Raw genomic sequence first — 15,204 nt, forward strand, 5'->3', positions numbered from 1 at the left:
AGGACAGCTTTGAGTATAAGAAACCCCATCTCAAAAAGAAAAAAAAAAACTATACAAAACACAAATCATCTGACTCCCTATTTTTTTAGGTGTGACTGTTGTGCCAAAATTCATTCTCCAGTGTAACAGCGTATAGTAAAAGCTTGCTCGCTCGCTCTCCCTCCCTCCCTTCCTCCCTTTCCCTTCCTCCTTCTACCTCCTCCTCCCTCTCATCCACCCTCTGGGGTCTCTGATAGTCTAAAAATTTAAGATCTACCAATATCCTCAGGCAACCCAGACTTGGGACAAGCTGCCTGCCTTAATAAGGCCAAAACCATCACTCTTCTACTATGTCATCTACTGGGAGTGGTTATGCCTCTTAAGATTGTAACATGAATGCCATCAGGTAATGGATGTATGTACACTTTTCCAGGCAGGGCAGGCTGTACCAGTAACCTGCCAGCTACCACCATATCTTTTGAGTGTTTTGAGTCTCGGAGTTGGATAGACATCTGTTTTCCTGTAGTTCCTCTGTCCTCACTTCCATGCTAGAGGAGTTGTGTTTTATAAAAAAAATAAAGAGGAGAGGAATATGTTTTGGTGGATGTGTAGTCAGGTATGGGGGAAGGGGCTGCCTTCCCCCTGAGGGACCAGCCACACAACGGTATAGTATAAAATAGAGTTTATTTAGGGCATGGGGAAGGGAGTTGAGAGGGTAATAGAGACCGAGAAAGGCAGAGAGAGCAGAGGAGTAGGGAAGTAGAGGCCGGCCATGAGCTCGTGGAAAGAGAGGGGGGAGAGGAATGGGGAGAGAGGGGGAAGGGGCAAGAGGACAGCGAGGGAGCAAGAAGGCAAGAGCAAGAGAGAGCAGAGTGGGTAAGCAGCCCCTTTTATAGTGAGTCAGACACACCTGGCTGTTGCCAGGTAACTGTGGGGCGGAGCTTAAACAAAATGCAAACAGGAGCTGTCCCAGCTTGCCCTCTGTAGCCGGTGCCTACTCTCTTGGCCTCTTGATTCCTTGCCACTCATCCACCTCCACTTACATCTTAATCTCTTTCAATCCCAGATACCTTTGCAGGATTGAACATTTGGCAGACTTGCTCTTGGCTGTGCTTTTCTCTTTTATCTGCTACATAATTCCCTTGCCTTACGTGGCCTATCCTTTCCTTTTCTTCCTCACTTTCCCAATCCTCCCGTGATCCTTCTAAAAACCGGTTTCCATTCTAGTCTCTGTGATACCATTGGCAAGGAAACTGGAATTTGCTGTTTCAGTGGTCTTTGCTATATCCTCCCCGTCTGACTGCTTTCACTATGTCACGTCCCCTGCTTCTCAAAATTCTCTCCTCTGTTACAGGCCCCTGGTCTGGATCTTCTCCAATATTCTCGGCCTCCTTTGAGAGTACTTCTACCAAGGCGCCCTGAGCTTACATGCATGGTGTTCTCCTCTGCACCTTCTGCTCTGGAATCACACCCACCCCCGCTCAAATTTGTTCCTCCTTGCTGCTAGTACCCAATTCTTCAGTTCCAAATTCTGCCTAGACTGAGCAATTTTACACGCATAGCTCACATGGCTTCCAAACGTGATGGTCTTTCTCAGTCTCCCTCACCTAGTGGGAGTGAGGTCATATATTGTCCCCCAGGTGCCAATACAGTAAAATCTTAACTTCTATAGTACCTGTGAAGGTGCCGTTACTTGGAAGTAGTCTCTGTAGACATAAGGAAGTGGGGGTGAGGCCTTGGTTGATTAGGGTAGGCCTGAGTCCAACTCGATCTATCAGTGTCCTTATGAGACACACAGAGAGAACACCATATGGTGACATGGGTGGAGGTTGGAGCACAGTAACATGCCAAGGACCGAACATTAAGGACCACTGATGACTGCTGGAAGCTGACAGAGGCAAGAATGAAACTGCCTCATGGACCCCTCAGAGAAAATGCAGCCCTTTCCTCACCCTGGCTTTGGACGTTTAGTTTCCAGAACTGTGAGAGAATAATTTCTGTTATTTAAAGCTATCAAGTTTATGCTCCTTTGTCACAATGGCCCTAGGGTCTATCCCCTGATCTTCTTATGGTCCCCGAGGGTGTCAGCACTGCCTTCCCCATCTCTTGTTTTGATGTTCAGTTGGCCCTTTCTGCTGGATAGATAGCCTCCATCTTTTCCCTGTTGGACATGATTTCCCTGACTCTGCTTTCCTATAGGTTCATCAAATTCCTCTCTTTGTACTCTTCCAAAAGTAGCCAATTGTGTCCCAGCTGCATACATGGCTTGTTATGTGTTCCAACAACCTGAGGTGGGAGGGGGAGGATCTTAAAGATTTCACACCACACAAGCTGACCACTACCTGTCACAGTATCTAGGGAGAAGGGTATAGCTAAACCCTCTTGGCTGACTCCAGGGTACAGCCAGGCTTTAGAGCCATTGGCTAATAAGAGTATGTTCTAGCAACCATAGAAAACTAGATTAAAGGCAATGGTTATCAACTGGAAGTGAGTTTCCTCCCTCCTGCATCTAGTGAGTGAAGGCCAGGAACATTCTCAAACACCCACATGTCCTGGCCAGCGAAGAATGACCCCATGCTGAGTGTGACGTATGCTGACATTGTGCAAGCGTGATATGAGAGAGAGGAAGGAAGCCACAAGACTCACATTGACTCTGAGATACGTGTGGCCCATCCTACTTAGGAAAATGAACATGCCACCTCATAACACAGTGCCTCTTGTGCTGAGCCCATTTCTCAGCTGAGAATGTGGAAACTGTCCACATTGCTCCGGTTGCTATCATGTCGAGCCCTCGTCTGTGCCTACCAAACTTGTTCTCACTCTCTGAACATTTGCTTCTGTGAATTGTTTGCTCGTTTGTTTGTTTGTTTGTTTGGAGCTGAGTATAGCTCAGGCTGCTGGCTGTTGCTAAGCTCGACAATTACTGTTCTGGCAGCTCCTGAATCTTCTAATGAGGTTACTGCCTGGAACTAAGTAAATAGCTGATGAGGCTGGAAAAAAGGGGGAAAAACCTCTTGTGCTCATATTTATGGACACGAGCCAAGGATCTACTTGGGAACAACCTCTTCCCTTAAAGACAACTACTATGGATGATGGCTCACCCTTCCGGAGATTCATCTCTTTTTTTGTGATATTAGTCATTGAAACCAGGGCCTCTTGTATGCTAGGCAAGCACTCTGTCACTGAACTACATTTTCAACCAAAACTTCAAAATTTAAAAATAATTTTACTTTATTTTATATATACGGGTGTTTTGCCTGCCTGCGTGTCTGAACACCGCATGCATTCCTGGTGCCCTCAGAGGTCAGAAGAGGGTGTCAGATCTCCTAGGACTGGAGTTGCAAATGATTGTGAGCTGCCATGTAGGTGCTGGGAATCAAACTCAGGTCCTCTAGAAGAACAACTAGGGCTCTTTCTCTTAACTTCCGTAGCTTCTCCATTTCTAAGAGTATTCATAAGCATCAACTGATTTGATCTGTACTTTTAGTTCAATATGAGGTGTCATTTCTTATAAAATATAGCAGATATACAGACGATATGGAGTAAAAACACCAGGAAGGAAAATAATAAGTATTGAATCCACAGGCATTTTTCAAAACTCACATTTCACAAAAATTAGAAATTAGTTATTGTTGTTATCTTTCAATGACATTGTTACTTCTTTTGTGTTTGTAAGCTTGTGTGCACCTTAGCACACATGTGGAGGTCAGAGGACAATTTTCTCCCACCATGTGGGTCACAGGGATCTAACTCAGACTGTCATGGTTGGCAGCAAGTACTCTTACCCACTGGACTAGGAAACCAACCTTCATTTGATTTGTTTATGTGGGGCAGGGGTGGAGGTGTGGTGTCACACTGGTAGCTGAGGCTGGCTAAGAGCTCACTATATAGCATAGGCTGGCCTCAAGCTCTTTGAAATCCTTCTGGCTAAAAAGGACAAAAATTAGAACTTTAACTATCATGCAAGACAAAGGGCTTCCCAAATTGATTTTAAAAATGTTTTAATACAGTCTAGTTATGGATGAAAACCAATTCTTAACAATCATATTCTGAATTTCTAGCACTATTCTGTTTCTCTAGTTTGTATTTCTTATTAGACAGCATTTCCCATATCAGACATTAAAGAAGGATTATGGCCGAGTGTATTTCATGTGACATAAATGTTCTATGAGCCAAGAAGGCTTGTAGAGGAATTCACAGTTAGAATGAATTTGAAAAAAAAATCTATTCCTGGTGTTTTCATTTTTCTTTTGACTTCAGTCATTTTGAGCCCTACTCCTCAAACAAACAAAACCTCTAAAATATAATTCCAGAAAGTTGTGGAGGGGAGGCAGTGGGCAAAATTGTTTTATGATCATGTGGTTAGGCTAAGTATAGGAAGATGACTTTGCAACTTGGTGAATTTTCCTATGTTCATCTTGTGATATCGCTGGCAGGAAGTAGTGCTCTGGTTAAGCAGTTCTCTGTGGCACATTAGCCTGAGGACTACCTAGAGAAGGCACCATGGCTTGCTCATGGTCATACTGGTAGACATTAGCACCTGGGAAACTCCTCCAAGCATGTGCATGTTTACTGAGCTCACTGTGGTACTCTAGCAGATGTACATGGTGGATGAAATAAGCTCTACATGTGAATGAAACTGTATTCCTTTAAGGCAGTACCAGAAATTCTATAGAGTTCAATGTAATACATCCATTTGCTGTCAACATCTCTTTCTTACTTCTGCATCAGCTTTCAAAAGTGTCTTTACTGTCTTACAGCATGGGGCTCAAAGAAATATTTTCAGCTCAGGGAACCATTTTTTTCTTGATATATATATATATATATATATATATATATATATATATATATTTGAAAAACGATATGGATGCATACCTCAAAAGTATTTTAAACATGTATTTTGTTTCTTTCTTCTTCTTGACGGGTTCTCTATTGCTTCTTTCTATTCTTTCAGAATCATATGGTTGATCATAAGCATCTGTGAGATTTTGAAGCTGCTTATGAACTGGTACAGTGGTAATTTCCAGAAGTGGTATCATAAATCATGGCCCTAGCTGAAGTAAAGCTATGAATAAGGTTAAAAATAATGAATTGCTCATTTACCTGTAGGTTTTCCGAGTAAAACTAAAAGAACCTTTTGTCTAGTTGCTTTGATTTGTCACTATATTATAGATAACAGCTGTTTAAGGAAATTTGGAATGTCTTTCATATTTTGCCTTTTATTATATTAGTATTAAAATAATGTTCCTAAATAGGTTTAGTGGTGGGTATATCACCACAACCAGACCCTGTCTCTTATGTAAATAAGCGAATTTGTCTAATAGGAGAACCAACAAAGTTAGATTCCTCTGATAGCTCTAGAATTTAATGACTTTGTTAGACATTTTATAAGAAACCCATTAACATAGTTAATCACAATTATACTTAAAATTTTTAAATTATATTCATTTATTTCACTGTTTGTAAAATAATGTATACATATGTACATTATTTTATAAAATAATGTATACATGTATAAAGGTCAGAGAATAACTGTGGAAGTTGGTAATCTCCTCTCATTCGAGTCTTGAAGATGAAGCTCAGACCATACTTGATAGCAAGAGCCATCTTACCAATGCACAAGTAAAATTTTATACCTTTGGGTCTGAATGAACCTAAGTTGTTCTGACTCAGCTTTTAAAAAAAATGTCCCATCACACCATAAGTTTTCCCATGAAGATAGTTATAACACACACACACACACACACAATCTTATTTTCCAGAGGTTGAAGTTTTAGGTGGTGCCTTCCCAATCCCTTCACCAAGAGACAATCAAATAGGCTGAAGCCATATTTCAGGGGTAAGCTGGCTGTGGGCATGGTCTTCAGGGACAATGGGTAAAGTGGAAAGTGAGATGGAAAATTAAAAGAAAGTGTTGAAGCAGGCCAAACTGGTTTACAAGGTCCTTTCTTGTTTAACACAGCAGAAATGTTGAATATAAATGGGCGTGAGAGATTATCTAAAACCAAAGCATTAAAAGATCAGGCTGGTAAAGGATTTTGATTTGGGATCTTCCCACATTGTTTTGAGGTATTGTGTAAGAACTCCATAAAACTCTGGAGAATGTTTTTCGGAGAAGTAGTTTCTAAGTTGTCTTTTAAAAAGTGTGTGTGTGTGTGTGTGTGTGTGTAAGAGAAAGAGAGAGAGAGAGAGAGAGAGAGAGAGAGAGAGAGAGAGAGAGAGAGAGAGAGAGAACTTGGAACAATCTATTCTCTCCTTCTCATTCTACCATGTGAATCACAGGAATGGAGCTCTAGTGGTTAGACTTGGCAGAAAATTTTACCTACTGAGCCATTTCACTGGCCCTCCAATATGTCTTTAATGTTTACTCCCAACATAGGTGTCAAGTAGACTGTGGCGGCTCCAGGATTCCTTTATCCTGTGGTTATCGATAGTTATCTTTGTATGTGACTTTAGTTATAGAATGTTTTTCAATAAGGACAGTGAAGGTGAGTGAGCTAAATGCAATTATTAAACGTCTGTGAAATTGGTGATGCTTGAAAACTAAGACTCATAACCAAAGATCTAAATAATCAAAGATTTAAATACGTAATATGAGTTAAGAACATTGGTCTCAATTGTGCAAAAGGGCTTGTAAAAACAGCCATCAGAATCATTGGAACCCTTGTTGACATAATAGCCTTGAAGCCAGATGTTTAGAGTGCTGTTAAATAGTACCCTCTTGAGATTTTGAGATTTTGACTGAGGACTTCTAATGAATAATACTCTATGCAGATGTAATCACATCCTATCAAAAAACCCACTTGATTTTCATATTAGAAAACACCAAAATATCAGATAAATATACTTTCAATATACTGATTGTTGAATAAGCATGGGCCCCTTTTAGAAATTGCGTTTGGGCTAAAAATTTTCATATATTAATACAAAGAAGTAGAATCTAATGCTGAATTGTCACCATTGTTAAATCTATTTGAACTGTCTTCCGTCTTGAATATCTTTATTCTTTTGTCATTAGTATAATTTTTAAAGTCAGCTTGTCTAGAGATTCGTGAAACAAAAGTTTTTTGGTATTTGGTGTTTTTTTTTTTTTAAATAGAAGGGTACATCTTTCGAAGATAGCTTTCCAGGGTTTGGGGACAAATAGAATAAACAAAACCGATGCCCCAGAAAGGGGAAGCATAGGCAAACAGGCATTCTCCTGAGAGATAACATATAGTGTGGTCTGACCAAGTCACGTGGTGGGAGGGGGCTCTTTTCTTTCTCCTCCACATCCCTTCCTCTGATGTCACAAGTCTATTATTTCCTGGGAGAATTAATTAGTATTCATTGGGTTGCAGTTGGCAAGAAGAAAAAAGAGAGGAGAGAGAGAGAGAGAGAGAGAGAGAGAGAGAGAGAGAGAGAGAGAGAAGGAGGAGGAAGAGCTTGGTGGGGGAACAGGAGCTTCCCGGGGTGCACTGGGAGTGGGGGCACAGAGTGGCTGTTTTATAACTGGGATCCTCGGTGACGTATGGTCGCCTGCTCCTTGGCAGCTGTCTTTATGGACCAGTAGGCAGAACGAAATTGACGCTGACAAGACTTTTGCATCTTGGAAGGCACTGTAATCTACTGTAGTGAAGAACAGAGCCTCTCAATCAGGCGGGTGTAAATAAGAGAGACAGAGGGGAGTCTAAAAGAAAAGGAAGAGGAGGGGGAAAAGTGTGTTGTGGGGAAGCAGGGAAAAGCATTTTTGGTGGATGGTATGAAGCCAGCCATGGAAACTGCAGCCGAGGAAAATACTGAACAAAGCCAAGAGAGAAAAGGTACCCAGCGCTCTGACAATAGTCTGTTTTAAAGCTTTTGACTGAGGGTTCTTGAAAGGGGTTAGCCAGGTTTTGTCTCTTGTAAAAAACGGCTCTAAAACAACCCACGGTGATGTGGTCTTGTTTTAGGTGGGTTTTTTCTTTATCCTGGGGGTTAATGTTAAATTAATAGTGTAGCCTCTCTCCTGTTTCTGTTGCAAGTATTTCTATATAACATGGTATTTCATAGAAGCATGTTTGTAGTTTGTCACCTTGGGCTTCTGGATGGGGAAAACCGTCTCTCTTTTTTTGCTAAAATAATTAATCATAACTTAAGTCCTATGCTCTGCATGCTATGTTCAGGGAATAGGGAATGCGTTATTCTGTACTAAAGACGACCTGGAGGGACATGCATGCTAAGTATGCTTTGATTCCAATAATACTGGAGTGATTTAGACATCCTCTAATTTTTAATTCTAACATGATTGTTCTTTCCATGTGTCAGACTATGATATGTAATAATCATTTATAGTGGGAGCTTAAAAGAGGACATCAGCTTTGTCCGACAGCACTGATAGAAGGGAAAAGATCTTTTGCTAATTAAGACTTAAATGATTTAGGGAAAGAAAAACTATCCAAGGGCTCCATCCTTCAAGGACATCTCAGACCATTTCACAGTTTTGATATTTAGATTTTGGAGAAATTATCGTTATTGCACAAAGAAAATGGCAGAAAAGAGACGCTGTGCCTCTAAGGTCAAGTTTGTTGCCCCATAGAAAGAGCTCAGCCAGTGTTAGGTTAACAGCGTCTAGCTGTGCTGTAAGTGATCTCTTCACTCCATGATAGAAACCATCATAAAATGCACCAACATGTTTTATAACTGCACTGGCTCAGTTTTTTAAAAAGCGTCATGCTAAGGTTTTTTCTCATGGCTTTTATACGCAATGGCAGTCACTAAATAATAGTAATTCTTGAGTCACGTTTTCTTTATGAACATATGAATTGAGCCATATGAAATTGCTGCTGTCAAACATTTTAAATATGAAGAACACATCTATATGTAGTTCAACTTCACAGTACATTCGGGTAAAGGGCAATTATTTTCCTATAGAATTTTTTTCTGCCTATATTAACATTTCATCCAAACAGACTAATTTCATTTTTAAAGTTTGTTTTATAGAAACATGATACAATCCACAGATTTACCATTTAACCTCTTTGAAACATACAATTCAGGGGCAACAAGTACATAGCAATTTAATTTGAAAGTCGGTACTTGAGTTCAATCCCGATACAAAGTGTACCTCTCCCCTAACAAAAGACACTCTGTCTTTTCTTGCATGTGATTTTTTTCTCATCTTTTTTTTTTTCCTAATCTGTGTGAATGGTCAAATAGCAATAAGAGAAACTCTTGGGAATATTTATCAAGTTTCATTTCCGTCACGATTAGTACTAAGTCAATTGCATGTCTGATAAAATACTTGTATCCTGGAAGAAACTTACTTCAGTTCATAGCATTTCTCTCCTAAAATGGGTGATTTTTTTTTTTTTTTTGCTTTCTACATGCTTTTTATTAACGTCGTGTTTGCCTGTGGCAGATAAACCCACTGTGACTTCTGACCTTTTGTTTTTCTCTCAAAAACAAAAGGCATACAATTTTCACTAGACAATTGTGTAGCTTATTCTCATTTGGTCTCACAGACTGCGGTTAGTGTGCATTTTACACATTTAATGGCAGGCCTACAGGTTGCCTCTACATCTCCAGTATACAAAACGTGGCTAGCTATTATTATAGAGGCAAAATTAGAAGCAAATACAATTTTTAGAGGAACTTTAAAGATGACCAGGATTCATAAACACTGGTTGTTATGTAATTTAAAAATGACAAGCTACTAAGCTAAGGTCACATGTATGATACATGTTTTGATAAGAATCTGGGGCAGAAAATTTATTCTCAATCTGCAACAAGGATTGTGGTCATGGACACCCCACCCACCCACCCAAAGCATTCTGGAAGGTGAGTTATGTACGCATCTTAATTTGGATGACCAAGTTCATATTCTAGCTACACAAAGTCCAAACTCCCACAACTATCTTTGTCATTCCCTAGTTCACTGGCCCATTACCCTAAAATAGTAACCATGAATGGTCCTGTACACCCATCACTTCTGTGTTTCTTCAGATGTAATGTTAAGTGTCTAAAACCTATGCTTAGTTCATCGACCTTAACATTTACAAATTTAGCATTATTATTTATAAAATGAATTGTGTGATTTTAGAATTTAGAGAATCCCCTCCTCCTCTTCTTCCTCCTCCTCCTCCTCTTCCTCCTCCTCTTCCTCCTCCTCCTTCTCTTCCTCCTCCTCTTCTTCCTCCTCCTCCTCTTCCTCCTCTTTACCTCTGCCTCTCCTTCTTCCTCCTCTTCCTCCTCCTCTTCCTCCTCTTCTACCTCTTCCTCCTCTTCTACCTCTTCCTCCTCCTTCTCCTCCTCTTCCACCTCTTCCTCCTCTTCCTCCTCCTTTTCTCCTCTTCCACCTCTTCCTCCTTCTCTTCTTCTTTCAAGAGTTTTTAGTTCCTAAATATAATCCTCTACATTTTTGTTACTTCACAGAGGTTTTATGCATATATTCCCACTGATTTTCAGTTGTTGATGGGCAGAGGCAATGCCTGTCTGTTAATTAGGGGTATTGATGCTCAGCGGCTAGCACCCAACAGCTTGTGAATGAATAGCTTTGGATAGTTATTACAGTGTCTATAAAGAATGCAAATTAAACTAAGATTTATAAATTGACCCCAGCTTTTCTGGTTAGTGTCCGTTCCCAGAGGGAGTTTACATAGGGCAACACAAGTGAGCTATTGCAATTCCGTAACTGCCACCAAGAGGTCTGGTTCTTCAGAAACTCAATCAGAATTGCTTTGTTCTTATTTCAAACAAAAATGATCCAAATCTTAACAAAAGGGGAAGGGTTTGTGGCTTTTCAGTGCTCTCATAGCGTTATCCCGGCATGCTGCTGAGCCACCAAAATTCACACAAAGTGTTCAGGGATACACAGGATTTGTGTGTTTTGTTGGTAATGGTGGTGGGTCTTTTTTTTTTTTTTTTTGGAAAGCCAGTGGGTTTTCTGAGATGACTATAGCAAACACAAAATTATTACAAGTGACAGTTTTTTAGACAGGAGCATAGAATTAAAGTGGCAGAACTGAGTAAACAGATTCAGCAAAGACGGAGTGAGCAGAGAAAATGAATAAAGCAATTAAAGGAAGTGGATGATGGCTCTGCTAATGAAAAGATGGAAAGCTGGGTTTCCATTTGTTTCTGTGGAGTATCACTTAGTGTCATTTGTGAAAACAGATGCGTCTGGAATTGCTGGCAGCATGTCATCGTGGGTTAGATGACAATTGAACCCCAAATAACTCTAAAGCTCTGTTATGGGGGAAGCAACAGAATCTGTGATGAAAATTATTTTTATTCCATGTAGGAAATTGGAATCTACTAGAATAATCATAAGCAGGCCAGTTCAGTTCCTGTAAATCATTGCTGAAACCAATTCCAGAATCCAAGTATCAAATTAAGTTTCTAGCCACGTTGGAAGAGAGAAATGTAGTAAATTAGAAATAATGTTGACTGAAAATAAATTGGAGGACAGAATTGGAATGTGAGATGAATTTGAATCAGTGCTTGTTTAGGAGAGGGGGAAAAAAGAACTTCTCTGGAACATTTAACATGCTACATTATTCTGAAGGATCCGTGGCATTCTTACTGACATTTACTAACTTGTCTATATGAACATGGTACAGGGAAAGTTTTAGATGCAGTTATTCTTTGTAAGAGTTTGCCAAGGTGAGCATCTGAAGTGGCAGTGCCTGGGGAAGAAGCTGTAGCAAAAAGTGGCTGGCCAGATGGTGGGGGACATATGTGGTAGGTATGACATGACATCCTGTGATGGTTTGGGGGGGTGGGGTTGTTGGTTTTTGGGGTTTTTTTTTTAAAGAAAATTTAAATGTGGAAAACGATCTGAGTGAGTTAGACTAGTTGTTCCTTTTCTGTTATCAGTTCCATGAGCACACTTTTTATCAACCTGGCCATGTTACTTTCATTAGACAATATATATATATATATATATATATATATATATATATATATATATATATATATGATGGGGGACCCCTTTTCTGAAAAATCAGATTTGTCTTCCTTGAAATTGAACATAAACCTCCATTGTGGCAGTAAATTGTAAGCTTGTGGTTTTTTGGCCCTTGGAAATGCAGGTCAGTTGAGGGTGAGAGCTCTTAGTAACACTGTTTCTTAGTCCTGCCGCATCAACGGAAGTGCAAAACATCCAGTCTTTGCAACGATGTCCACTCCCTTTCTCCAGGACTGCTGATGAGTTGGATTATTCCAAAGACACCCTTTCCTTTTTTGCCCCCTTTAGACCACATACACAGACACATGAGCTAATTGGCTAGAAGAAAGGGGTGGCCACAGGATGGCAGAAGAATGGGACACACTCTGGCTTTTGAGACAGGGAGGCTCCACTCCTAGTTTTACAAGTGTGCTTTGTTACTCACCATCTGTCAGTCATTTCTTCATTTAATAAGATGCTCCTTTGACATGTCGGCCTTCCCCCTTCCTCCCGATGGAGGAGGGATGCCATTCAGACATCAGTAGACATAGTATCATATGGGTTTTAGCCATATTGTGCTGGTTGGTGGCAAATAACCAGTAGCAGGGACAGAGACTTTTGATCCTCAGCCAGCTCCATGATACTTTTCTTCAGAGAATGACTGAGAGAAAATAAAAGAATCAGCCTTGTTTTACAGGCTGATTTTATTAATTCCATTAACCACTTTGTATATCAAGCCCTACCTACCACTTGATGCCAGGGCACAGTGCACTTTTCCTATAAATAGCCAGGTAGCACATATTTTACCCTTCCAGGCCACTGATCTCTGCTGTGCCTATGCACATCTACTCTCCTAGCATGAAGAAACAGTCACAGATGTATGTGCACAAGGACATGTGACAGTGTTCCAGTCAGATTTTATTTACCAAATGAGAAGGTCTGTAGGCCTATGTTGAAAGCCTAAGTCTTTCCCTTCACATTTTGCTAATGGGTACAGACAGACTATGACAAACACAGCTTTGAAAGACATTGTTCAGTGAATATGGTCTTTTGGCCAGCCATATTTATTACTTGGTTGTTCCAAGTGACAATTATTAAATGCTGAAGAGCATTCCACCCTAGTAGTCGCTTGTCCCCACATCATATTACCAAAGGAAATGGGGGATGTGGAAGGAAGCCAAGGCATTGCTTCCCTTTTTCCTCCCAATTTCCCATTATTTAGGTCATGCCCCCATTTTGGTGATGACCACGCACAGTTGTATGTGTCTCCAGGAGCCACCACAACCACTTTTCTTCTGTCATCTCAGAGGGAGAGCATTTTGTCATCTGCTTGTGTAGGGAATAGGCCATTTCCTCATTCTTGTCCATGCCTAGAAGCAGCAAGGTGCTTAATTCCTTTTAGATGTCTAGATCCTGTCCTTAGGATTAAAGTGTGTAGTCTGATGTCATACATGCTCTGTGTTTAATGACTCTGTTTAAGTTTGGCTCAAAAGTACAACACAGAAGTGATTTTCTTTCTAGGTCTTTTTTTTTCTCATACCTAAAGATTTATTGTTGGAGAAAGGCCTCACCAATATTAGCCCAAAGGATTGGAGAACGGCCATGTAGTTGTCCAATCTCATTTCCAGATCTGCTGCTCTCATCATATTCTTACATTCTCGGAAGCATTTTGAGAAGGCGTAGCCACCATATTTTACTCTGGGAAAGTGTCACAATTGGAGGCCCAGAGAGATGGCACAGTGCTTATGAGCACTTGCTGCTCTTGCAGAAGACCAGGGATTGGTTCCCAGGACCCATATGGTAGCCTCTTCTGATATCTCTGGGCTCTAACTTTCATGTGGTATACAAACATACACTCAGGGACACACATACACACACATAGCAAGAGAGAGAGAGAGACAGAGAGCAAGAGACAGACAGAGAGAGAGAGAGAGAGAGAGAGAGAGAGAGAGAGAGAGAATTTTTTAAAAGAAAAACACACTAATCCATGCATTTCCGCTGTCTTTAATCAGTGGCCACTGCCTGACTGCCCAGATATCTTCAGACATTCCCATCCATGTGAGGCGATGAGGACAGGGCATAAATCGACCTTCTGAACTGCAGCCATAGATATTATGTGCACAAGTGTATTGTGTGTGGAAGTGACAGTGTTCCAGTCAGACTTTACTAAGAGGAAGGGCAGCATGGTGGGGGTCCATAGGGCCCTAGAGTGGTCCTTTGATTTCAACAAAATACTTGATCCAGCAATTTATTGAGCACCTATTTTGTGTGGTGCATGTAGCAATAAACTTATTAGAACGAGATGAAGGTTGTGGGGGTACATCAATGGTAGAGCACATACCTAGGATGCATGAGATTCCATCTCTAACACCCTCACCTATACTCGCAAAAAAAAGAAAAAATTTTATATCAGAAGAAATTGAACTGCTTCAAATGTTTTTACTTGAGAGGTGAAAATAAAGGACTCATAGTCAGTTTTACCAAAAGGAGATCAGGATATACTGTGAGGTGACTTGACCATTTGGTCCTTTGTACCAGTCTGCCTGGGTTTCTTTCTGTCAGAGAATGTAGCATAATCTTTGTCTAAGAGAATGTGTGTGTTTGTGTGTGTGTGTGTGTTTTAATGTAATGAATTTTTTGTTTATTTGTTTTGGTTTGGTTTGGGTGATACCAAGGACCAAATTGAGGACCCCACACATGATAGGCAAGTACTGTAATGTTGAGCTACATATAACCTTTGCCCTGAAAACCAGGAGGCAAACATCTCATTCTAAGGGAGATAATGTTACATTTTATGAACCTGAATTAACAGAGGACCAGACCATTTCTTTAGGAATCTCAGAAGTACTGCTCACTTCCACAGGGATCTTATATAGCTCTTACTGGCCTTAACAACTTGAGAAAAAGAAAAAAGGTGGTACTTCTCTAAGCCTCAGTGAGGACGATACTAGGCTTTTGAAAGTGTGCCCTCTGGAGGATGATTTTCCAGCTGCATATCCAGACTCCACCTCCAGGCTAGGCAAGTGATGGATCTCTTTGTGAATTCTATTCTTCTGTCTGTCGTCAAGACTGAATGATAATTTCCTAGGGTGGTTATAGCTAGTGAAACAGCAGGCATCATGCGCATAACACTAAGGCTAGCACACGGTAAGCACTCCATAAATTATAATTATCATCCTTATTGACAACCCAAACAGAAGCAGCAAAAATAGCTTCATGGTACATTTCTGTTTTCACTTGAGAGCCTTTGTTTGCCCTTATTTCCTTAATTTTGTGTTATCAATGTAACCCAAGGTCTTACATATGCTACATAATTACTC

General features: G+C 40.5%; 1 protein-coding gene across 7 annotated transcripts in view; it reads left to right on the forward strand.

Moving 5' to 3' along the window:
* Positions 1-15,204, forward strand: part of Gpm6b (glycoprotein M6B) — a 144,948-nt gene that overhangs the window by 94,384 nt on the left and 35,360 nt on the right. For 3 of the 7 annotated variants that reach the window (XM_028761708.1, XM_028761716.1, XM_028761713.1), the window contains exon 1: positions 7,528-7,781. The exons of 3 other annotated variants lie outside the window; for them this stretch is intronic. In XM_028761708.1, the coding sequence (XP_028617541.1) occupies positions 7,721-7,781 (61 nt within the window). In that variant the 5' untranslated portion in view covers positions 7,528-7,720. Of the gene's footprint in view, positions 1-7,480; positions 7,782-15,204 lie in introns of those variants that run through there. One more of the 7 variants, XM_028761730.1, reaches the window with a different exon arrangement.

This window comes from Grammomys surdaster, unplaced genomic scaffold (assembly GCF_004785775.1).
Source record: "Grammomys surdaster isolate TR1022 unplaced genomic scaffold, NIH_TR_1.0 131, whole genome shotgun sequence".
In the NCBI taxonomy this organism is placed as follows: Eukaryota; Metazoa; Chordata; class Mammalia; order Rodentia; family Muridae; genus Grammomys; species Grammomys surdaster.